The following is a 25,330-nucleotide window of genomic DNA, read 5'->3' as shown; positions in this document are numbered from 1 at the left end:
TTTCTTTTATTCGTGGACCAGAAGATCTCAAATAGGAAAAATAAAGCAAACTAAAAATAAAATAGTTATTAAACACTCACTGAATTTTGTATGGTTGATATATATATATATATATATATATATATATATATGATTAATAGCTTCAAGCACAGACAAACATGAAACAAAAGCAATGGCCATTATGTGCCAACCTCTAAGCTCAAATAAACATAGAATTCGTCGCCTAGCTTCCATTAACTTGTAGCCCCAGCCCCATTAGCTTGCTGATGCTCAGAATAGCGAATGGTTCAGGAAGGCAAGGTAAGGTTTGAGCTGATAGTTTCTGTGCCACAAAAGACATTGGAGGTCGAGATCTGGGATGCGCACGTGTACAAGCCAATGCTAAACTCATCACAAGCACCACTGCCTTTGCCAATTCATCGGTCGGAGGCTCAAGCCGTTGGTCTAACACATCTTTCAAAAGCAACCCTACATTGTCTTGCGACAATCTTGACGATTCTAATAGTTGGGATTCTAGCATATCCCCAGGGTGCTTTCCCATCATCACTTCTAGTGCTACGACTCCAAAGCTATATACGTCACACTTATCTGTGACCTGCATAATCAATGCAAGCTCTGCACGTCAAAAAAAGAAAACAGTATCTTAAGATGCTGAAATTAATATGAACCTAAAATGTACAAGTTTAAGTGTTACATTACCTGGTGCCATGTAACCAAATGAACCGACAATATGTGTCCAGTTGGATGAGTTAGCACTCACCAGTCTTGCAGTTCCAAAATCTGAGAGTCGAGGCTCGAAATCCTGGTCAAGTAATACATTGTTGACAGTTACATCGCGGTGCACAATTGGGGGAGTGCAGTCATTGTGCAAGTAAGAAAGTGCATGAGCAAGTCCTTTCAAAATTTTGACCCTTGTAGCCCAGCCAAGTTCAGTAACCCCTTCAACCCCATACAATGATTTTCCCAGACTGCCTCTCTCAAAGTATTCATAAAGCAAGAAAATGCAACCCCTCCTTGAACAGAAGCCGTATAGCCTTATGATGTTGCGATGTCTGATATTTATCAAAGTTCGGATTTCATTTTCAAAACTTCGGAGATTAATTGCTGGAATGTCATTAGAGTCGTCCGTGTTAAGCCTCTTAACTGCAACAACTTGGCTTGACTCCAACTCTGCCTTGTATACTCTTCCAAATCCTCTTATCCCAATGCAGTACTTGTCATGAAAGTCATCCACGGCTTTCACAACTTCACCAAATGTAAACTTTACTTCCTCTTGCAATATCATTGACTCAAAATTCTCAAAGTTCTGAGAAGTTTTGATTTCCTGAGGCCGAAGCTTGGATCTCTTGCGTAATACTAATAAGACAAAGAAACAAATGATAGTTGATACCACGCCAACACCCAAAAAGTACAAAATGCTAACAAGTACAATATTTGAATTGTCGCTGGAGGAATCACATGCAGCCGTTCCCCTTGCATCTCTCCGCATGCCATAGTTTCCGACAAAAGCATCAGTTGGAGCCTTTCGGAAAATGCCACAATTTGGAATTGGCCCAGTGAGTTTGTTACAAGAAAAGTCATAGATGGTTAGTGTATCCACGTTGGAAAATTCTGATGGGGTTTCCCTTGAGAGATGGTTGTGTGATACATTGAAAATCTCTAATGTCCAGCGGAAATTGTTGATGGAATCAGGTGGTATTACCCCTGTCAAATTGTTATTAGACAAATCGAGAGACCTAATTTGAGTGAAATTGCCGATACTCCGAGGGATCACTCTTGTCAAATGGTTCCTGCTCACGTTTAGTGTGTGTAGCCAGTTTAGATTTCCAATTTGACTTGGAAGTTCCCCATCAAAATCATTAGAGTCTAGGCTTAGATGAGTCAAATTTGTCAACTGCCCAAGCTCAGGTGGAATATTCCCACTGAAGCTATTGCTTCGAAGATTCAAATTAACAACTTGACTCCAACTGGAGATCACGGAAGGCAAGATTGGACCGGTAAATACATTATCGGAGAAATCCAACTGGAGAATGTTGTTCAGATTGGACAAGGACTGTGGCAACTCCCCACTAAGTAGGTTATGGGTGAGATTTAAGTACTCAAGCTTGCCCAGTTTGGTAAATACTGGTTCTGGTATTTGGCCAGTGAACAGGTTTTGAGACAAATCCAAGAACGACAAGTTTTGGCATTCAAATATAAATTCTGGGAATTCTGAATGGATAACGTTTTGATTAAGATCAAGGTGTGTCAAGGAATGCATGCCTGAAAATTTAGACCAGTTTGAAGTTTTCAAGTGGTTTTTTCCAAGATGAAAAAATTGTACCTTTTGGAGATTGCTGAGCTGGTAGGGGATTGTACCATTGAGATTGTTGTTGTAGACACTTAGATACTCGAGCTTTGTTAAGAGGCCAATCTCCGCGGGTATTTCTTGCTCAAAAAAGTTGTTACCCAAGTCCAAGATTGTCAGCCTAGTGAGGTTGCCAATGGCAGATGGTATAGGCCCTTCAAAACCGTTTCGATTGAGGTTGAAGTGAGTGAGATTAAGAAATGGGGTGAAGTTGAAGTGGGTTAGTGTGGCTGTGATCCACAAGTTGGAGAGATCTATTTTGGAAACTGTTTTGGTATTGCAGTTGCAGACGACGGCAGTCCAGTTGCAAAGGTTGTTGAGGTTGGCGAGGGACCATGAATCGAGAGAATAACGTGAAAAATAGTCGAAGCTGTTCTTCCAGGTTATCAGAGCTTCCGCCTGCATCACCGGAGAGGAGGTGGTGGCCTTTGATGGAAGCAGGGAAAGCAAGAAAAAATGAAGGAGAAAAGAGGGCATCTGAACTCTTTTCATGGTGTTATTTTTCAAGCTTAGCAGAGTTGCTCTATTATGTATCCAGTCGAGCAACATTTATTCTGCTTCAAAGCATTGTAAATAGGAAAACTAATGAAAATGACTTGAAAACTTTGAGTTTTAACGATAAGGACAAAATAAAGGGTAAAGTGAATAGTAGCAGTTTTGACTTTTTAATGTAAAAATGTGGTTTTTCGTTAAAGTGAACAATAGCTTTTCGTTAAAACTCTCTTGTAAATATTTGTATGATGATGTTGCTGTTTATTACCATTGTTGACCAAAGACTTAATACTAACTAACTAGATGATTTTCAATTAGTCTGCCCTAATGTACCTTTCATGTCAGAATTATCAAAATGTGCACAATAGTTTCATGCCATTAAACTCCTTAAATTGTTACCATTTGTTTGTGTCATCCTTTGTACAATTTCTATAATATAAATAAGACTCACATATGATGACAGGCCCTACCTATATTAATGAGATGGTACAAATAATTGATAAGTATTGCATTACTCTAAAAAAATTGTTAGTTTAATGATGTGACACACATGCGAGTCTGACATATTTAATTCAAAGCATGTGTTGAGACCAAATTTAATGTAGGGTGCAAATTTGGGTATTAGTTTTCCTATGTCTTGCCGCGTAATCAAATTGACGAAATTCTCATATAGAACCAACTCATGGTTTGTTATATTCAGTTAACCTTAGTTAACAGATATTTTTAATTCCGTAACTAAATTTAAACTAGGTGAAATTTCGGAGGTGCACAGTTTCTAATCCTTTCTTTATGCTTGGAATTTCGGAAAGGATTTTTCAACTCAATCAAGAGCTGTGTGGTGCCAATGTTGATTGACGTGGTCTAGTCTTCCCGTGGCCCCATCCATTTGCAGAGACTGAACAAAGTCCAGCCCCAGCATGTGGGTTGAGGCATGGAAATGTGTCACACGCAAACACAACAAACACGACACATAATTGAAAAAGAAAAGATGATCTAGAAGAGTGCAGCATATGTTCTGATGAGTAATTTTCAAATAAAGCAAGCAACAGCAAGTGAACCGAGTTGGGGCTGATTTGGTATTGTTGTGCTTTGAAAAAAAACTGCTGTGAGAATAAACGGCTGTGAAATAAATCAGCAGAGTATTTGGTAAACTTTTTTGTAAAAGTGCTTTTGGAAAAAAAAAACAGTCTGATTGTTGGTCTTTTCATTAAAGAAGCACTGTAGCTCCGTGTGCTTTGAAAAAAAGCCAGTTTTCCAAAGCTGCAAATAGCTTCAGTTTTTTTCCTTTGATTTCAGCTTATTCTCACAGCAGCTTCCAAAATAAGCCTTTTTTTTTTAGTTTACCAAACACCTAAAACCCTCACAGCTTTTTTTCATTGGTGCTTTTTTTTAAGCACCTCACTTTCAAACTACCCCTTGATCATGTCTTTACCAAAACACTTGCAAAATCTTCAAGTAACAATTCATCAGATTAATTAATTAGAAATTCAAATGGACATCACTTCTCTCCAAGTTCAGGCCATGAAGGGGTTCTAAAGACTTATCAGAGATTGAAGAGGGGTTTCTATTGGGTAGGAATGAAGAAAGATCTCAGGTCATGGGTGGCTGAATGTCGAGAATGCCAGCAAAATAAGTATGAAACCATCTCCCCTCCCGGATTACTTCAACCTCTGCCGATTCCTACACATGTATGGAAGGACATAAGCATGGATTTCATCACTGGTTTACCCTTGTGCAAAAGCAAATCAGTGATCCTGGTAATAGTAGACAGGTTGTCCAAGTATGCTCATTTCATACCCTTAGCACATCCATATACGGCAAGCATGGTAGCTCAGGAATTTGTTGATAATGTGTTTAAACTCCATGGAATGCCCTCTACCATTGTGAGTGACAGAGACACCATTTTCATGAGTGTTTTTTGGAAAGAATTTTTTAAATTGCAAGGTTCCAAGTTGTGTATGAGCTCGGGTTACCATCCACAGAGTGATGGCCAGACCGAGGTGGTGAATCGGTGCCTTGAAACTTACTTGCGATGCTTCACTAGCTGTCAACCTAAAAAGTGGCTCAACTGGCTTCCATGGGCAGAATGGAGCTATAACACTTCCTACCACACTTCTTCAAAGTTCACCCTCTTCGAAGTGGTCTATGGTTATCCACCACCACACATCGCGTCTTATGAGCTTGGCACTGCTAAGTTGGATATCGTGGAGCAAGGGCTGCTAACTAGGGACAAGCTATTAGCAATGCTTAGGACCAATTTACAAGTAGCTCATAACCGGATGAAAACACAAGCAGATAAACATCGGAGTGAAAGGGTTTTCGAGGAAGGAGATTTGGTGTATTTGAAATTAATACCCTATCAATTGCAATCTTTGTCATCTCATGCTTACCATAAGCTTCATCCCAGGTACTATGGTCCTTATGAGGTTTTGGAAAAGATTGGGAAGGTTGCCTACCGGTTGAAACTACTTGAGAATTCAAAAATTCATCCAGTCTTTCATGTTAGTTGCTTGAAGAAGCACTTGGGAGACAAGGTCACTGCAACTCCATTCTTGCCTACTGTCACTGATGATGGGTTGCTACCACTCGAACCACTTAAGGTGCTACAAAGGAGGGTCTACAAGAAGGGCCAAGCTGCTGGAGTTCAGTTGTTAATCCAGTGGAAGAACAACAAAGAGGACGAAACTACATGGGAGGATTATGACGAGTTTGCTGCCAGATTTCCTGATTTCAGTCTTTAGTTCTAACCTTGAGGACAAGGTTTATTTTGTAAGGGAGGGGTAGTGTTATGATTATAATAGTGGTTAGAATAATAGTGGAATATTATTTAGCTAAATGTTGTTATTGTTAGTGGCCAGCTGGCACTGTGAGATGAATGGTTGTATAAGAACCAAATTGTGGCATTGTTCTGAGGAGGTTAATTTGAATTAGAAAACAATATAACAAAAAAATACTTTCTCTCTCTCTCTGTCGTCCTTCCCACCCACCGCCATTGCTAATTGCTACTAGCAGGTCGAGATAGGGAATTTGGGAGTTGCGTCCTAACACTTACTTCTCGGGTAGCTTCTCCGGCCGGCTGACATAAGTCTTCTTCGGGGTTTCCACTCCCCATGGATCGATCTGGTCCGTCCGTCGCTTCTGGGTCAAATCTCTGACGCTTTTGGCGGTGGCCCTTCTGATGTCTCCTATAGAGAGCGCGAAATTGGAGTTTCGGGCACGGTGGGTGAGTGTTTCGGACTTCTGAGGAGTCAGGGTGCTCTCGCGTTTTTCTTAGATCATCTCCAACCCTTCGGCAAAAGCCAAATTTTTTAGCCCGAAAAATTTGACTTTTAGCCCAGAAATATGTTTTCTGCTCCAACCCTTCTGTCCTAAAATTTTAGCTCGGAATTATTAAAGAATGAACTTAGGCTAATTTTAAAAAAAATAAATATGTAGATTATTGTAAATTAATTTTATGAACATTTTAATCTAAAAAAATTTAAATTCTGATAAACATTTGACATTTAGCCCGAGGGAAAGCTGAGGGGTATTTGGCCCAGAAATAGCATTTGGCATTTAGCCTAAAATTTTAACATGAATTGGAGAGTGTTTAGGGGGGTAATTTGGAGGGTAATTTGACTTTTAGTCTAGGTTTGAAGATGGCCTTAGAGTCGGCTGGGCGGAGCACTCGTTTGTTTATTGGGCTCCAAGCCCAAATTCTCACGTCCCAAATTAACAATTTACTGAGCAGATATAAACAAATTTACCAACAAAAATTTAAAATAACAAAACTCTTCTTCTCCCTTGTAATTTAAATTCCTTTTTATTTAAATCTGACACAGACACATAAGAAGAAAAAAAGGGAAATCTCAATTAATTATATAAATACGTTATTCTAATTGGATTTCTTGCTTGATAATAATATTAGGAAGTATCATTGGCTGTGATTACTTGAGCTGTATGATTGATGCATGTTTCTTTTATTCGTGGGTCAGAATGTCTCAAACAGGAAAAATAAAGCAAAATAAAAATAAAATAGTTATTAAACACACTCTGAATGTTGTTTGGTTGATATATATTATGATTAATAGCTTAAAGCATAGATAGACGTGAAACAAAAGCAATGGCCATTATGTGCCAATCTTACAGCTCAGGTAAAGATAGAATTCCATTAGCTTGTAGCCTAATTTCATTTTCTCAGCAACCAAACAATCAAATAAAAAAGAAAATTTCTTTAAAAAATATCATGAGTGAATCCCCTGAAAATGGAGATAAAACGATCATTACATAACAGCCAAATTTCATTTTCTCAGCAACAAAGCAAAAGAAATACCTATCCGTTAAACATTCGATTTGGGGGCAAATGTTGCTGAAAATCTCACCCAACATCTCAAATCTGTATAAATACATAAAATAAGCATAGCCAACCCAGAAATCAAAGAAATCAAAATCCACCCAGAAATGGAGGACCAAAATCACACACAGATATGCAAGACAACCGAAATTTGAGTTTCGGGCACGGTGGGTGAGCGTTTCGGACTTCTGAGGGGTCTGGGTGCTCAGTGCCTCGTTGCTGAGACTTTCGAGGGATTTGGGTTTAGGGCATTCTTTTCCCGGCTTCTGGGTGTCCTGGATCTGAGGGTTTGCGGGGAACTCATTGCCGAGATAAAGCGAAATGCGGGATTCGGAATCGAAAAGGTGAAATCTTGAGGGGTCGCAGTCACAGAGGAGAAGAAGAAGAATCAGTGGGGAATTTGAGGGTTTTTCGGTATTTACCGGGTTTCTATGGCTGGAAAATGAGGGAAATCTCTTTTGATATCCGGACCAGACACAGAAATCTCAATTAATTATATAAATAGGTTATTCTATTTGGATTTCTTGCTTGATAATAATATTAGTCAGTATTATTGGTTTTGATTACGTGAGCTGTATTATTGCTGCATCTTTCTTTTATTTGTGAGCTAGAAGATCTCAAAGAGGAAAAATAAAGCAAACTAAAAATGAAATAGTTATTAAACACACTCTGAATGTTGTTTGGTAGATATATATTATGATTAATAGCTTCAAGCATAGATAAACATGAAACAAAAGCAATGGCCATTATGTGCCAATCTTACAGCTTAAGTAAACATAGAATTCGGCCCCTAGCTTCCATTAGCTTGTAGCCCCAGCCCCATTAGGTTGTTGATGCTCAGAATACCAAATGGTTCAGGAAGGCAAGGCAAGGCTTGAGCTGATAGTTTCTGTGCCACAAAAGACATCGGAGGTCGAGATCTGGGATGCGCACGAGTACAAGCCAATGCTAAACTCATCACAAGCACCACTGCCTTTGCCAATTCATCGGTTGGAGGCTCAAGCCGTTGGTCTAACATATCTTTCAAAAGCAACCCTACATTGTCTTGCGATAATCTTGACGATTCTAATAGTTGGGATTCCAGCATATCCCCAGGGTGCTTTCCCATCATCATTTCTAGTGCTACGACTCCAAAGCTATATACGTCACACTTATTCGTGACCCGCATAGTCAATGCAAGTTCTGCACGTCAAAAAAAGTAAACAGTATTTTAAGATGCTAAAATTAATATGAACCTAAAATAAACAAGTTTAAGTGTTACATTACCTGGTGCCATGTAGCCAAATGAACCAACAATATGTGTCCAGTTGGACGAATTAGCACTCAACAGTCTTGCAGTTCCAAAATCTGAGAGACGAGGCTCGAAATCTTGATCGAGTAATACATTGTTGACAGTTACATCGCGGTGCACAATTGGCGGAGAGCAATCATTGTGCAAGTAAGAAAGTGCATGAGCAAGTCCTTTCAAAATTTTGACCCTAGTAGCCCAGCCAAGTTCAGTAACCCCTTCAACACCATACAATGATTTTCCCAGACTGCCTCTCTCAAAGTATTCATAAAGCAAGAATATGCAACCCCTCCTTGAACAGAAGCCGTATAGCCTTATGATGTTGCGATGTCGGATATTTATCAAAGTTCGGATTTCATTCTCAAAACTTCGGAGATTAATTACTGGAATGTCATTAGAGTCTTCCGTGTTAAGCCTCTTAACTGCAACAACTTGGCCTGACTCCAACTCTGCCTTGTATACTCTTCCAAATCCTCCTATCCCAATGCAGTGCTTGTCATGAAAGTCATCTACGGCTTTCACAACTTCCCCAAATGTAAACTTTACTTCCTCTTGCAATATCATTGACTCAAAATTCTCAAAGTTCTGAGAAGTTTTGATTTCCTGAGGCCGGAGCTTGGATCTCTTGCGTAATACTAATAAGAGAAAGAGAGCAATGAAAGTTGCAGCCACGCCAAAAGCCAAAAAGAATACGATAACAATAACGACAATATTGATGTCGTTTTTTCTTTCAGAATTTCCGCCGGAGGAATCACATGGAGCCTTTCCCTTTGCATCTCTCCACATGCCATAGTTTCCGACAAAAGCATCAACTGGTGCATTTTGGAAAATGCCACAAGTTGGAATTGGCCCTGTGAGGTTGTTATAAGAAAAGTCATAGATGGTTAGTCTATCCATGTTGGGAAATTCTGATGGGACCCCTGAGAGATGGTTGTGTGATACATTGAAAATGTCTAATTTCCAGCTCAAATTGTTGAAGGCAGCAGGTGGTATTACCCCTGTCAAATTGTTATTAGACAAATCGAGATACTTAATCCGAATGAAAGTGACTATACTCAGAGGGATCTCTCCTGTCAAATTGTTATTAGACAAATCGAGAGACTCAATATGAGTGAAATTGCCTATACTCAGAGGGATCACTCCTGTCAAATGGTTCCTGCTCACGTTTAGTGTGGATAGCAAGTTTAGATTTCCAATTTGACTAGGAAGTTCCCCACCAAAATCATTAGAGTCTAGGCTTAGAATATTCAAATTTGTCAACCGCCCAAGCTCAGGTGGAATATTCCCACTGAATCTGTTGCCTCGAAGATTCAAATTGACAACTAGACTCCAATTGGAGATCACAGAAGGCAAGATTGGACCGGTAAATGAGTTATCGGAGAAATTCAACTGGACAATGTTGTTCAGATTGGACAAGGACTGTGGCAGCTCCCCACTAAGAAAATTGGAAGCCAGGGACAAGTGCGTGAGGTTGGTACAATGACCTATGGTAGTTGGAATTGGGCCGCTGAAGTTGTTCCGTGCTAAATGAAGGTGTTTGAGCTTGGGAAAATGTGAAGGCAATGGTCCTTGGAATAGGTTTTGGGTGAGATTTAAGTACTCAAGCTTGCCCAGTTTGGTAAATACAGGTTCTAGTATTTGGCCAGTGAACCAATTTTGAGACAAATCCAAGAAGGTCAAGTTTTGGCATTCAAATATAAATTCTGGGAATTCTGAATGGATAGCGTTTCGATGAAGATCAAGGTGTGTCAAGGAATGCATGCCTGAAAATTTAGACCAGTTTGAAGTTTTCAAGTGGTTTTCTCCAAGAAGCAAAAATTGTACCTTTTGGAGATTGCTGAGCTGGTAGGGAATTGCACCATTAAGACTGTTGTAGTAGAAACTTAGATATTCGAGCTTTGTTAAGAGGCCAATCTCCGCGGGTATTTCTTGCACAAAAAAGTTGTTGCCCAAGTCCAAGATTGTCAGCCTAGTGAGGTTGCCAATGGCAGATGGTATAGGCCCTAGAAAATAGTTTTGACTGAGGTTGAAGTGAGTGAGATTAAGAAATGGGGTGAAGTTGAAGTCGGTTAGTGTGGCTAAGATATTCAAGTTGGAGAGACCTATTTTGGAAACTGTTTTGGTATTGCGATCACAGATGATGGCAGTCCAGTTGCAAAGGTTGTTGAGGTTGGGGAGGGACCATGAATCGAGAGGAGGAGGTGAAAGATCAAAGACGAAGCTGTTCTTCCAGGTTATCAGAGCTTCCGCCTGTGTCCCCGGTGAGGAGGTGGCGGCCTTTGATGAAAGCAGGGAAAGCAAGAAAAGTTGAAGGAGAAAAGAGGGCATCTGAACTCTTTTCATGGTGTTATTTTTCAAGCTTAGCAGAGTTGCTCTGTTATGTATCCAGTCAAGCAACATTTATTCTGCTTCAAAGCATTGTAAATACTTGTATGATGATGTTGCTGTTTATTACCATTGTTGACCAAAGACTTAAATACTAACTAACTAGATGATTTTCAATTAGTCTGCCCTAATGTACCTTTCATGTCAAAATTATCAAAATGTGCACAAAGTTTCGTGCCATTAAACTCCATAAATTGTTACCATTTGTTTGTGTCATCCTTTGTACAATTTCTATAATATAAATAAGACTCACATATGATGACAAGCCCTACCTATATTAATGAGATGGTACAAATAATTGATAAGTATTGCATTACTCTAAAAAAATTGTTAGTTTAATGATGTGACACACATGCGGGTCCGACATATTTAATTCAAAGTATGTGTTGAGACCAAATTTAATGTAGGGTGCAAATTTGGGTATTAGTTTTCCTATGTCTTGCCGCGTAATCAAATTGATGAAATTCTCATATAGAACCAACCCATGGTTTGTTATATTCAGTTAACCTTAGTTAGCAGATATTTTTAATTCCGTAACTAAATTTAAACTAGGTGAAATTTCGGAGGTGCACAGTTTCTAATCCCTTCTTTACGCTTGGAATTTCGGAAAGGATTTTTCAACTCAATCAAGAGCTGTGTGGTGCCAATGTTGATTGACGTGGTCTAGTCTTCCCGTGGCCCCATCCATTTGCAGAGACTGAACAAAGTCCAGCCCCAGCGTGTGGGTTGAGGCATGGAAATGTGTCACACGCAAACACAACAAACACGACACATAATTGAAAAGGAAAAGATGATCTAGAAGAGTGCAGCATATGTTCTGATGAGTAATTTTCAAATAAAGCAAGCAGCAGCAAGTGAACCGAGTTGGGGCTGGTTTGGTATTGTTGTGCTTTGAAAAAAAACTGCTGTGAGAATAAGCGGCTGTGAAATAAATCAGCAGAGTGTTTGGTAAACTTTTTTGTAAAAGTGCTTTTGGAAAAAAAAAAAAAAAAAGCAGTCTGATTGTTGGTCTTTTCATTAAAGAAGCACTGCAGCTCCGTGTGCTTTGAAAAAAAGCCAGTTTTCCAAAGCTGCAAATAGCTTCAGCTTTTTCCTTTGATTTCAGCTTATTCTCACAGCAGCTTCCAAAATAAGCCTTTTTTTTTTAGTTTACCAAACACCTAAAACCCTCACAACTTTTTTTCATGGGTGCTTTTTTTTAAGCACCTCACTCTCAAACCACCCCTTGATCATGTCTTTACCAAAACACTTGCAAAATCTTCAAGTAACAATTCATCAGATTAATTAATTAGAAATTCAAATGGACAAATTTGCAAACATTTTCATACTTGACAAAATTAGCCAATTAGCTAAGTGAATGGACAAATGTGCCAAATCCCGTAGAAATTCAAAAATCAGGAACCACAAACATATGCATATAATAAAAAGCAACTGAAATACAGAAAAACCTTGCGACCAAAAAACCAAAAGAAATTCAGAAAAACCTTTAAGGTGTTATAGATATTAAAAAGGTCGTACCCAGTGCACAAGGCTCCCGCTTTACGCAGGGTCTGGGAGAGGTGAATGTCGGCTAGCCTTACCCCCATTTATGGAGAGGCTGCTCCCAAGTGTTATAGATATTACTAGCAAAAAATGTCCGTCCAATGCTGTGGGATTGAAAACAGTACATACGGTATTACTTACATAATTGATGTGTAAGTACATAATATATACATAGACCACATTGTCTTATTTACATACATAGACCACATTATTTTCTGATAGCTGATTGATCATTCTTATATTTCACTCTATTTACAAAGGCGACCACCGACATTGTTGCTTAAATTCGTCCATTCATTCTTGGACACACATAATGCCATACATAATGCCTTAGTTTATGAGTCTAAATGAAATCTAAAAATAGAGAATAAGGTGCAACTCAGAAGAATCGAAGACAACAAAAAATAAATATTATTAATTTAGCATAAATTGACTTGCAAGTTCAAATGCAAGAATGCAAATGAAGACAATTCTCTCCATTGTGTTCAGCAAGGGGATAAAGAGGCGATGAAAATAGTATGATTTAGTGATCATACCTTCAACTTGATTCGAAGGAAGGGCAGTGAATGTTGACTCAACAAAATTTTGCAAGTAATGAAGTTGCGTAAAAGTTTTCACCTGAAAAGTTAAAGGCACCAAGGTAAATAAGGAAAATCCAAACCAATAACCACAGCAATCTGTGAAGTGTATTTTAGTTTAGAGAACAGTCATGCATTTTCTAACAGCCATCTCTAGTCTACCGAAAATATCGATTTTTGACTGAAGCAATCATCAGCATACAGTGTGTAGTAGAATTAAACCAGTTTCTCTTTGGATCATCACCGATTCCATTGTTCATTGGATCCTCCTTGTCAAAATTTGATTGAGGGTGTATGCTGCACCGAGAGAGCTTCTTTGGTCTGCTAGATGTCCTCTTGTTCAATGAGCTGGTTGGTATACAGCTCGAAAGTGTGAGCATCCATAATAAAAACTGCACATGGTATCCATGACAAAAATATTCTACAACAATTTAGTCCAAAGTCCAAATAATCAAATGATGTATAAACCTCAAAGCCAAGAGAAGAAAAATATAAATCATAAAATCCAGAAAGGAGGTTGATATATAAACCTCAAAGCCAAGAGAAGAACAAACAATATATTTCATAAAATCCACAAAATCCTATACATGGAAATGTAAATACCTACCACTTTGTTTTGATTCTTTGGCAGAACCACTAATAGCATCCAGCCTTTTCTTGCTTGGAGAAGCATAACTCAGCTGCTCATTTATGTGGGGTGACTGGAAAACCAGTAGTCTCACCATTACTGACAATATTAATGCTCAAATCCTCTTCATTGGAAAACAATGCAAGAATTCACCAAATCAAAAAACGAAAAATTGAACGCAGCAAAAAGTGCAGGATTTATTTTTATCAAGCCTATGCATAAAAATATACACAATATTTCCAACCATATCATTCCCCCTAATACGATAATATCAATAGACTTAGCCAAGTTGAACGCTTATTCGTCTAATCAGTTTATTAGAACTAAAAAACATCTAGAACTTTGCTTTATCCGAGATCTATGCGTATGCATAGATAAATACATACACACACAAAAATTAAAAGAATAAAGGAGAAGACAGAAAACTGAGAACTGTATGTACACTAATATGCATATCAAGTATGATTGATGAAAGAGATGCTCTTTTTTCTTTTCTTTTCACAAAGTAACTAATGTGATTAGAACACTAATTTAAATCGTTGAATTGCGGGCATGCAAACATCATGGCCTTGAATTTAAAAAACCTTAATCAATGCAGTGCATACTAAGAAATATGGAAAGTTCCAAAGAACATTATATTTTAGAAACTTGTGTTCGAATTTCAGAGTTAATATAACAAAGTCAGCCTTGAATACAATAATTTAAAACAGAAAAAATGTATCTAAAAAAAAGTAACCGATGAAAAAAAAGGAGAAATATGCACGAACCTTGGAAGTAAGAAAGCGGCTGCATCTGGAAGCCTTTTTGATGAATTCCTCAACAATCTAACGCAACTCAAACACTGAAGTTTAAAAGAATGGGAAACCATTCACCAAGTGGACTAAGTTTTACACACAGACCAAATACAAAGTTGCATTTATACCATTGCAACATGCTATCACTCTGTAATTCTCATGCAAAAACATACGACACACAGACATGACATTCTACATACTCATGCTATATACTTACATGCTATCACTCTGTAATAGCATCCAGTCTTTTCTAGCTTGGAGATGCATAACTCAGCTGCTCATTATGTGGGGTGACTGGAAGATCAGTAGTCTCACCATTACTGACAATATTAATGCTCGAATCCTCTTCATTGGAAAACAATGCAAGAACTCACCAAATCAAAAAACGAAAAATTTATCGCAGCAGAAAGTGCAGGATTTATTTTTATCAAGCCTATGCATAAAAATATACACAATATTTCCAACCATATCATTCCCACTAATACAATAATATCAACAGACTTGGCCAAGTTGAACGTTTATTCGTCTAATCAGTTTATTAGAATTAAAAAACATCTAGAACTTTGCTTTATCCGAGATCTGTGTGTATGCATAGATAAATACATACACACACAAAAATTAAAAGAATAAAGGAGAAGACAGAAAACTGAGAACTGTATGTACACTAATATGCATATCAAGTATGATTGATGAAAGAGATGCTATTTTTTCTTTTCTTTTGACAAATTAACTAATGTGATTAGAAAACTAATTTAAATTGTTGAATTGCGGGCATGCAAACATCGTGGCCTTGAATTTGCAGCGCATACTCAGAAATATGGAAAGTTCCAAAGAACATTATATTTTAGAAACTTGTGTTCAAATTTCAGAGTTAATATAACAAAGTCAGCCTTGAATACAATAATCTAGAACAGAAAAGAAAATGTATCTAAAAAAAAGTAACCGATTAAAAAAAAGGAGAAATATGCACGAACCTTGGAAGTAAGAAAGCGGCTGCATCTGGAAGCCATTTTGATGAATTCCTCAACAATCTAATGCGACTCAAACACTGAAGTTTAAAAGAATAGGAAACCATTCACCAAGTGGACTAAGTTTTACACACAGACCAAATACAAAGTTGCATTTACACCATTGCAACATGCTATCACTCTGTAATGCTCACGCAAAATCATACGACACACATACATGACATTCCACATACTCATGCTATATACTTATAAGAAGAAGAGCCAATATGGTGTGTAAAAACAAATTCTTAATAAAAGAATTAGCCAATTCTAATTAATAGAAACCTTATAGTTCACATTCATTGATAAACTGATAATAAAAAAGCCAGCCATGCAACTGTTGATAAAAAAGCTTTCAATCTCGACATAAGATTTGATATGTACATACAAAAGGTACTTCACATATAGCAAACACATATCCACTCTTTATCTAACTGAAGAAACTGAAACAAAAGTAAAGCAAATTATATACCTCAAAATGTCAAGTAACCAATTTGTTCCGCCAATGACCCAAAATTCTGAACATAAAAAAAGATATATTCGTTAGCAATTCAGAGCTTTTAAAATTAGCAGTACAGTAAAGAGATTCGCAAATAATTGAACATAACGTAGGAGAAATTAACTTTGTCCATATAATGGACAGAAGCGCAAAATCAGTTTTGAGAAGATATTAGAGGATATTGTAGATATCAGAAAATCAATACAAAAATATGACTCACAAAATAAAAAATCCAATTACCACAACAGAAAATCAATACAAAAATATGACTCACAAAATTAAAAATCCAATTACCACATTCAATCAAAACTGATGTGAGTGTTGTGTTGTGATCCATACTCTATTCGCTTAAAAATAAAAACCCATGTGATCAGTGAGCGTGTCTTGGTAAAATAAACAACTTAATTATATAAATATTTATCAACTATTACGCAAATAGCAAAATATTTATCATGTAAGATTCTATGCAATCCTAATCTGATTGCAATTTGACAAAATATTTGGATTCTTAAAATGTTAAAAGTAAAAAGGTTGAATTTTAATTAACAACTAATCAACTATATGATGAAAAATCAAATTAAATTAACAATTCAGCAGAAGAAGCTTATTGTAATTGTAAGTGTACTTGTAAGTGAAAAAGAAGTAGTAAGGGTGGATTCACCGATATTGAATCAATTGAACACACCTTCATTGTAGTTCGAACTATATATGCGGCATAAGTTATCAATATTTGGATATTGTTTCTGTACCAAAATCAAGGATGCATTTTTTTAAGCAAAACATTTAAAACCCAAAATCAGTCAAAACCGAGTTAGATACTTCCATGACATAGTCTAAATTTGAGTCAGTTTATTGCTGAAGCCAATGGAATCGCTGTTGGATCTGAGGGATCAATTCTTATTTGATCCATTTCTAAAAATCCTAGGTACAAGTTACCAAATTTTTTTGTATTAAACCATTTTTTGAATATATGTATCGATTATTTAATTAGGGTTTACATTACACAGTGAGATAACAAATCAAGAGTGCAATTCCGATTATGTTTAAAAGATAAAAAAATAGTGCTACAGAACACTTTTGTATATTTAATTAAACTCCAAATTGGTTAGAATATATAAATGTAGGGAAATTATGTTTGGTTTCTGAAACAAATTTGCCGGAAAACAGACTCCAATTAGCTCACAACGAAATATAATTCGAAGGTGTAGAGTAAAAATATTACCTTCGCGGGACCCAAAAAAGGTCTGAAAGTGGCAGGGCTTATGGAAATCTTCGATGGAGGGGTAGATTCGAGCATGCAAAGCTCAAATGTCGTTGTTGGGACTCTCTGAGTCGAATAGTTGTGGTTGCAGGGCCGGCCGCCACCGGGAAAACCTCTGAAAGTCGCCGGGAATGTCGAACCAAAACTGGGTTCGAGGGTTCTAAGGACTTGGGCGCGAATTAAGATTAATGGATGATCGTGTTGATGGGGAAGGAGATGAAAACGTTTGGGTTTGTGTTCGAACTGGGAGTCGGAGTCGGGAGGAGCGAGAGGGAAGAGAGATGCGAACGAGGAAAATAAAAATAAAGTGTATTTATATTTTCTGAGACAGTGGAGTAATAACACAAACTTGGCAGGGGTAAAATAGGAATCACACTGTTGAGTGAAACAATTTGTTTTGGGTTTTAGCATGTATTAAATTTAAATGGTTGAATTGCTCTCATCAAACTTTGTATCAATTCATGAAAAGGCATATTCATTAGCAATTCAGAGCGTTTAAAATTAGCAAAATAGTGGAACAATAGTAAAGAAAATAATTGAACGTAACGTAGGAGAAATTAACTTTGTCCATATAATGGATAGAATAGAAAAATCAGTTTTGAGAATATATTGAAGGATATTGTAGATATCAGAAAATCAATACAAAAATATGATACTCACAAAATAAAAAATCCAATTACCACATTCACTCAAAACTGATTAAATTTACATAGAGCCTTCAACAACTTAAACCATATTAGTGATGCCATATCAGAAACTGAGTATTGGGGATACCTCAGGATGGGATTTCGAAAGATCAGCAAGCCGCTTATGAAATGCCTTCCTCAAATGCTTACTCCCACCACCTTCGGGTTTTGACTTGCCATCGCCCTCCAATGCATCAGCAGCATTGATGGTGACTTGAAGATCCGGCTTCAGACAACTGGTTCTCTCATCCTTAATAAGCACTCACTTTCTTTAACTCAATCACCTCAGGCATAACAAACTTCAGCTGAGCCAAGTGACCATATGTAAACCTCCTATAAATCGAGTTAGACCATCTCCAATCCTGACCTAAAACCTAAAAATATTTAGCCCAGAAAATTTAGGTTTTAGCCCAGAAACAGCTTTTCTATTTCAACTCTTTTGGGCTAAAATTTTAGCCCAAGATTATCAAAAAATGAATTAAGGTTAATTTTTTTAAATTAACTTTTTAAAAAAAAAAAAAATTATGTAGACTATACTAAATTAATTTTATGAACATTTTAACCTAAAAATATTTAAATTCCGATAAATTTTGAAAAATCACTAAATCAATACATGAAAATCATGATAAACCACATAAACTTAAAAAAAAAAATTATTCTAGCCGTTGGAAAAAAATATTTAAATTCCTATAAATTTTAAGATTATTCTAGCCATTGGATTTAAATTTGGACCGTTAGATTTGATTATATTCGATTTAAGCCGTTGGATTCAATAAATATATAAATATAAAACAAAAAAAAATTGAATGTGGACCGTTGAATTAACCAACAGTTCAATTACCACCACCACCCGATGAAGAAAAGTAGCCGTTGGCTACAGGACAATGCCCACTTTTCACTCTCATCCGTAGGTCCCAGCAACTTTTGTGAGCTAAATTTGTGACCTATATTTACCTTCATTTTAAGTTTTAGGTTTTAGGTTTGGTTTAGGTTTTGGGTTGGAGTGGATTTGGGGGAAAATTTAGGTTATAAGCCACCATTGGAGATGGTAAAAAACAATCAATGTTTTTTCTCAGCAACCAAACAGTTAATTAAAAAGAAATTTTTAAAAAAAAATACCATATGTGAATCTCCTAAAAATCGAGATGACAAAAAAAGACAAATTTCTACACTAACCTAATTTCATTTTCCTCAGCAACCAAACAATCAAATAAAAAAGAATTTTTTTTTTTTTAAATATCATGTGTGAGTCTCCTAAAAATGGACATAAAAAGGATCATTACAAAACAGCCAAATTTCATTTTCTCAGCAACCAAGCAAAAGAAAATACCTATCCGTTGAACACTCGATTTGGGGGCAAATGTTGCTGAAACTAGGCTTTAATCCCCTCAACCGTAGCAACCGAATCGAAGTGTCCAAGCCATTGAAAATATCACCCAACATCTCAAATCTGTATAAATAAATAAAATAAGCATAGCCAACCCAGAAATCAAAATCCATCCAGAAATGGAGGACCAAAATCACACACAGGTATGCAAGACAAATTTGAAGACTTACTTCTCGGGTAGCTTCTCCGGCCGGCTGACACAAGTCTTCTTCGGGGTTTCCACTCCCCATGGATCGATCTGGTCCGTCCGTCGCTTCTGGGTCAAATCTCCGACGCTTTTGGCGGTGGCCCTTCTGATGTCTCCTATGGAGAGCGCGAAATTGGAGTTTCAAACACGGTGGGTGAGTGTTTCGGACTTCTGAGGAGTCAGGGTGCTCTCGCGTTTTTCTTGGGAAATTTTAGAATTATAACCAGCATTTTAATTTTATGATAATTATAACCAAAAGTTGATGGAAAAGTACTAATATATCCTTAATGTTAAGGTTTCTCACAACAACTAAAACCCAAACTTATAATATTGCATATTTGAATATAGATGGAGATTTAAACTACCTTCAGATGTCTACGATCTTTAACTACACCTTTAGATATCTGCAACCTTTAAACCAGAATTAAAACATGAATTAAAATAGCTTCCATGAAAAACGTAAAATATCAAAGAACTTGGAAGATATATAGACAAAACCATTGATTTTGTGAGAAGGGGAGCTTTGAAAGCGTAGCCTTTCTGGAAAATAAGTAAAACATAAATTAAGACCAAATAAATATATTATAGAAAATCCTCCAAGGGCCAGTGTGAAGTAAAACATTTTTTTCGAGCATAACTCTCAATGCGATGAGGAGGGCAACGCCCTCCACCCGTAGTCCTTGCCTTCCTGCTACTTATGGAGTCAAATTTTGTTTGGCCACCAAAATCTCTAATTCTTGCAAAGGCATAGAAAGGATATGGCAAAAATGTTTGTTGGTTTTGCTTTTTGATTCATGCTTTCATTGTGTAGAAATCCGGAAGGTTGCAGGAAGTAGTTCAAAAGTTGCAGAGAATAATGAAAATAAAAAAGCGATATAGATTAATTCCTCATAATAAGGTTGTTTAAAGGTTGTGTTTTGGTTGTTGTGAGAAACCCTAATATTTAGGGTATATTAGTACTTTTACGTCAAATTTTGATTATAATTATAATAAAATTAAAACAGTGGTTATAACTCTATATTTAGTCTAAAATTTGGTTATTTTTCCAAATTTCCCCGTTTTTCTTAGATCATCTCCAACCCTTCGGTAAAAGCCAAATTTTTTAGCCCAGAAAATTTGACTTTTAGCCCAGAAACATGTTTTCTGCTCCAACCCTTCTGCCCTAAAATTTTAGCTCGGAATTATTAAAGAATGAACTTAGGCTAATTTTTTTTTTAAATCATTTTTTTAAATAAATATGTAGATTATTGTAAATTAATTTTATGAACATTTTAATCTAAACAAATTTAAATTCCGATAAACATTTGACATTTAGCCCGGGGGGAAAACTGAGGGGTATTTGGCCCAGAAATAGCATTTGACATTTAACCTAAAATTTTAACATAGATTGGAGAGTGTTTAGGAGGGTAATTTGGAGGGTAATTTGGCTTTTAGTCTAGGTTTGAAGATGGCCTTAGAGTCGGCTGGGCGGAGCACTCGTTTGTTTATTGGGCTCCAAGCCCAAATTCTCACGTCCCAAATTAACAATTTACTGAGCAGATATAAACAAATTTACCAACAAAAATTTAAAATAACAAAACTCTTCTTCTCCCTTGTAATTTAAATTCCTTTTTATTTAAATTTGACATAGACACATAAGAAAAAAAAAGGGAAATCTCAATTAATTATATAAATACGTTATTCTAATTGGATTTCTTGCTTGATAATAATATTAGGAAGTATCATTGGCTGTGATTACTTGAGCTGTATGATTGATGCATGTTTCTTTTATTCGTGGGTCAAAAGGTCTCAAACAGGAAAAATAAAGCAAAATAAAAATAAAATAGTTATTAAACAAACTCTGAATGTTGTTTGGTTGATATATATTATGATTAATAGCTTAAAGCATAGATAGACGTGAAACAAAAGCAATGGTGCCAATCTTACAGCTCAGGTAAAGATAGAATTCCATTAGCTTGTAGCCTAATTTCATTTTCTCAGCAACCAAACAATCAAATAAAAAAGAAAATTTCTTTAAAAAATATCATGAGTGAATCCCCTAAAAATGGAGATAAAAACGATCATTACATAACAGCCAAATTTCATTTTCTCAGCAACAAAGCAAAAGAAATACCTATCCGTTAAACACTCGATTTGGGGGCAAATGTTGCTGAAAATCTCACCCAACATCTCAAATCTGTATAAATAAATAAACTAAGCATAGCCAACCCAGAAATCAAAGAAATCAAAATCCACCCAGAAATGGAGGACCAAAATCACACACAGATATGCAAGACAACCGAAATTTGAGTTTCGGGCACGGTGGGTGAGCGTTTCGGACTTCTGAGGGGTATGGGTGCTCAGTGCCTCGTTGCTGAGACTTTCGAGGGATTTGGGTTTAGGGCATTTTTTCCCGGCTTCTAGGTGTCCTGGATCTGAGGGTTTGCGGGGAACTCATTGCCGAGATAAAGCGAAATGCGGGATTCGGAATCGAAAAGGTGAAATCTTGAGGGGTCGCAGTCACAGAGGAGAAGAAGAAGAATCAGTGGGGAATTTGAAGGTTTTTCGGTATTTACCGGGTTTCTATGGCTGGAAAATGAGGGAAATCTCTTTTGATATCCGGATCAGACACAGAAATCTCAATTAATTATATAACTAGGTTATTCTATTTGGATTTCTTGCTTAATAATAATATTAGTCAGTATTATTGGTTTTGATTACGTGAGCTGTATTATTGATGCATCTTTCTTTTATTCGTGGGCTAGAAGATCTCAAACAGAAAAAATAAAGCAAATTAAAAATGAAATAGTTATTAAACACACTCTGAATGTTGTTTGGTTGATAAATATTATGATTAATAGCTTCAAGCATAGATAAACATGAAACAAAAGCAATGGCCATTATGTGCCAATCTTACAGCTTAAGTAAACATAGAATTCGGCCCCTAGCTTCCATTAGCTTGTAGCCCCAGCCCCATTAGCTTGTTGATGCTCAGAATACCAAATGGTTCAGGAAGGCAAGGCAGGGCTTGAGCTGATAGTTTCTGTGCCACAAAAGACATCGGAGGTCGAGATCTGGGATGCGCACGAGTACAAGCCAATGCTAAACTCATCACAAGAACCACTGCCTTTGCCAATTCATCGGTTGGAGGCTCAAGCCGTTGGTCTAACATATCTTTCAAAAGCAACCCTACATTGTCTTGCGATAATCTTGACGATTCTAATAGTTGGGATTCTAGCATATCCCCAGGGTGCTTTCCCATCATCATTTCTAGTGCTACGACTCCAAAGCTATATACGTCACACTTATTCGTGACCCGCATAGTCAATGCAAGCTCTGCACGTCAAAAAAAGTAAACAGTATCTTAAGATGCTATAATTAATATGAACCTAAAATAAACAAGTTTAAGTGTTACATTACCTGGTGCCATGTAGCCAAATGAACCAACAATATGTGTCCAGTTGGACGAATTAGCACTCAACAGTCTTGCAGTTCCAAAATCTGAGAGACGAGGCTCGAAATCTTGATCGAGTAATACATTGTTGACAGTTACATCGCGGTGCACAATTGGCGGAGAGCAATCATTGTGCAAGTAAGAAAGTGCATGAGCAAGTCCTTTCAAAATTTTGACCCTAGTAGCTCAGCCAAGTTCAGTAACCCCTTCAACACCATACAATGATTTTCCCAGACTACCTCTCTCAAAGTATTCATAAAGCAAGAATATGCAACCCCTCCTTGAACAGAAGCCGTATAGCCTTATGATGTTGCGATGTCGGATATTTATCAAAGTTTGGATTTCATTCTCAAAACTTCGGAGATTAATTACTGGAATGTCATTAGAGTCTTCCGTGTTAAGCCTCTTAACTGCAACAACTTGGTCTGACTCCAATTCTGCCTTGTATACTCTTCCAAATCCTCCTATCCCAATGCAGTACTTCTCATGAAAGTCATCTACGGCTTTCACAACTTCCCCAAAAGTAAACTTTACTTCCTCTTGCAATATCATTGACTCAAAATTCTCAAAGTTCTGAGAAGTTTTGATTTCTTCAGGCTGGAGCTTGGATCTCTTGCGTAAGTTTGAATAGATAAAGAAATTATTGATAGTTGCATACACGCCAGCACCCAAAGAGCACAAAATGAGAACAAGTACAAAATTGATGTCGTTTTTCCTTTTCGAATTGTCGCCAGAGGAATTACATGCAACCGTTTCCTTTGCATCTCTCCACATGCCATAGTTTCCGATAAAAGCATCACTTGGTGCCTCTCGGAAAATGCCACAAGTTGGAATTAGTCCTGTGAGGTTGTTATAAGAAAAGTCATAGATGGTTAGTGTATCCATGTTGGAAAATTCTGGTGGGATTTCCCCTGAGAGATGGTTGTGTGATATATTGAAAATCTCTAATCTTGTGAGCTCGCCCAAGTTTGAAGGTATGGCTCCCGAGAGTAAATTGCTGCTGAAATCCAGTTGGCTACAAGACTGTAGATTGTGAAACATGACGTGATCAGGTGGTATTACCCCTGTCAAATTGTTATTAGACAAATCGAGAGACTCAATCTGAGTGAAATTGTCAATACTCCGAGGGATCACTCCTGTCAAATGGTTCCTGCCCACGTTTAGTGTGAATAGCAAGGCTAGATTTCCAATTTCACTAGGAAGTTCCCCACCAAAATCATTAGAGTCTAGGCTTAGAATTTTCAAAGTTATCGACTGCCCAAGCTCAGGTGGAATATTCCCACTGAAGCTATTGCCTCGAAGATTCAAATAGACAACTAGATTCCAATTGGCGAACACGAAAGGCAAGATTGGACCGGTAATTGCATTATCGGAGATATCCAACCAGAGAATGCTGTTCAGATTCGACAAGGATTGTGGCAGCTCCCCATGAAGAAAATTGGAAGCCAGGGACAAGTGCGTGAGGTTGGTACAATGGCCAAGCTCAGAAGGGATTGAAGAGTTCAAGGAATTCATTCGAAGATCAAGGAACCGAAGCTCCCTGAGGAATTTTTGCTTCAAGGGAATTACTTCTCAAGTCGATGCGTTGAAGACCAGATAGCAAGCCAATACTTTCAGGAATTGGGCCACTGAAGTTGTTCCCTGCTAAATGAAGGTGTTTGAGTTTGGGAAAATGTGAAGGCAACGGTCCTTGGAATAGGTTTTGGGTGAGATTTAAGTACTCAAGCTTGCCCAGTTTGGTAAATACTGGTTTTGGTATTTGGCCAGTGAACTGATTTCGAGACAAATCCAAGAAGGTCAAGTTTTGGCATTCAAATATAAATTCTGGGAATTCTGAATGGATAGCGTTTTGATTAAGATCAAGGTGTGTCAAGGAACGCATGCCTGAAAATTTGGACCAGTTTGAAGTTTTCAAGTCGTTTTCTCCAAGAAGCAAAAATCGTACCTTTTGGAGATTTCTGAGCTGGTAGGGAATTCTACCATTGAGATTGTTGTTGCAGAAACTTAGATGCTCTAGCTCCCTTAAGAGGCCAATTTCCGCGGGTATTTCTTGCTCAAATAAGTTGTTGCCCAAGTCCTAGACTGTCAACCTAGAGAGGTTGCCAATAGCAGATGGTATAGACCCTCGAAAATTGTTTTGACTGAGGTTGAAGTGAGTGAGATTAAGAAATGGGGTGAAGTTGAAGTAGGTTAGTCTGGCTGTGATATGCAAGTTGGAGAGATCTATTTTGGAAACTGTTTTGGTTTTGCTGTCACAGACAATGGCAGCCCAGTTGCAAAGGTCGTCGAAGTTGCCGAGGGACCATGAATCAAGAGAAGGTGAATAACCCACTTCGAAGCTTTTCTTCCAGGTTTTCAGAGCTTCTGACTGCATCTCCGGTGAGGAGGTGGTGGCAATTGATGGAAGCAGGGAAACCAAGAAAAAATGAAGGAGAAAAGGAGGGATCTGAACTCTATTCATGGTGTTATTTTTCAAGCTTGGC

The 25,330-nt window shown here is 37.3% G+C and overlaps 1 protein-coding gene and 1 pseudogene across 16 annotated transcripts in view; both read right to left on the bottom strand.

The window, feature by feature from the left end:
* Window positions 1-41: 41 nt before the first annotated feature.
* On the bottom strand, window positions 42-25,330 carry LOC126622428 (probable leucine-rich repeat receptor-like protein kinase At1g35710; annotated as a pseudogene).
* LOC126622432 (probable leucine-rich repeat receptor-like protein kinase At1g35710) overlaps window positions 7,804-25,330 on the bottom strand; it is a 48,433-nt gene continuing 30,906 nt past the window's right edge. For 3 of the 16 annotated variants that reach the window (XM_050291182.1, XM_050291178.1, XM_050291179.1), the window contains 8 exons: window positions 15,867-15,912; window positions 15,362-15,435; window positions 14,605-14,732; window positions 14,361-14,434; window positions 13,573-13,666; window positions 13,168-13,357; window positions 8,439-13,005; window positions 7,804-8,354 (listed from right to left, as the gene is read on the bottom strand). In XM_050291182.1, the coding sequence (XP_050147139.1) occupies window positions 7,963-8,354; window positions 8,439-10,860 (2,814 nt within the window). In that variant the 5' untranslated portion in view covers window positions 10,861-13,005; window positions 13,168-13,357; window positions 13,573-13,666; ... (2 more) ...; window positions 15,362-15,435; window positions 15,867-15,912 and the 3' untranslated portion in view covers window positions 7,804-7,962. Of the gene's footprint in view, window positions 8,355-8,438; window positions 13,006-13,167; window positions 13,358-13,572; window positions 13,718-14,360; window positions 14,435-14,524; window positions 14,543-14,604; window positions 14,733-15,361; window positions 15,436-15,525; window positions 15,544-15,866; window positions 15,913-17,115; window positions 17,450-25,330 lie in introns of those variants that run through there. The other 13 variants (XM_050291191.1, XM_050291190.1, XM_050291188.1 and 10 more) reach the window with 10 other exon arrangements.

Source organism: Malus sylvestris, chromosome 5, assembly GCF_916048215.2.
Source record: "Malus sylvestris chromosome 5, drMalSylv7.2, whole genome shotgun sequence".
Lineage (NCBI taxonomy): Eukaryota > Viridiplantae > Streptophyta > Magnoliopsida > Rosales > Rosaceae > Malus > Malus sylvestris.
This window is presented reverse-complemented; position numbering and strand designations above follow the sequence as displayed.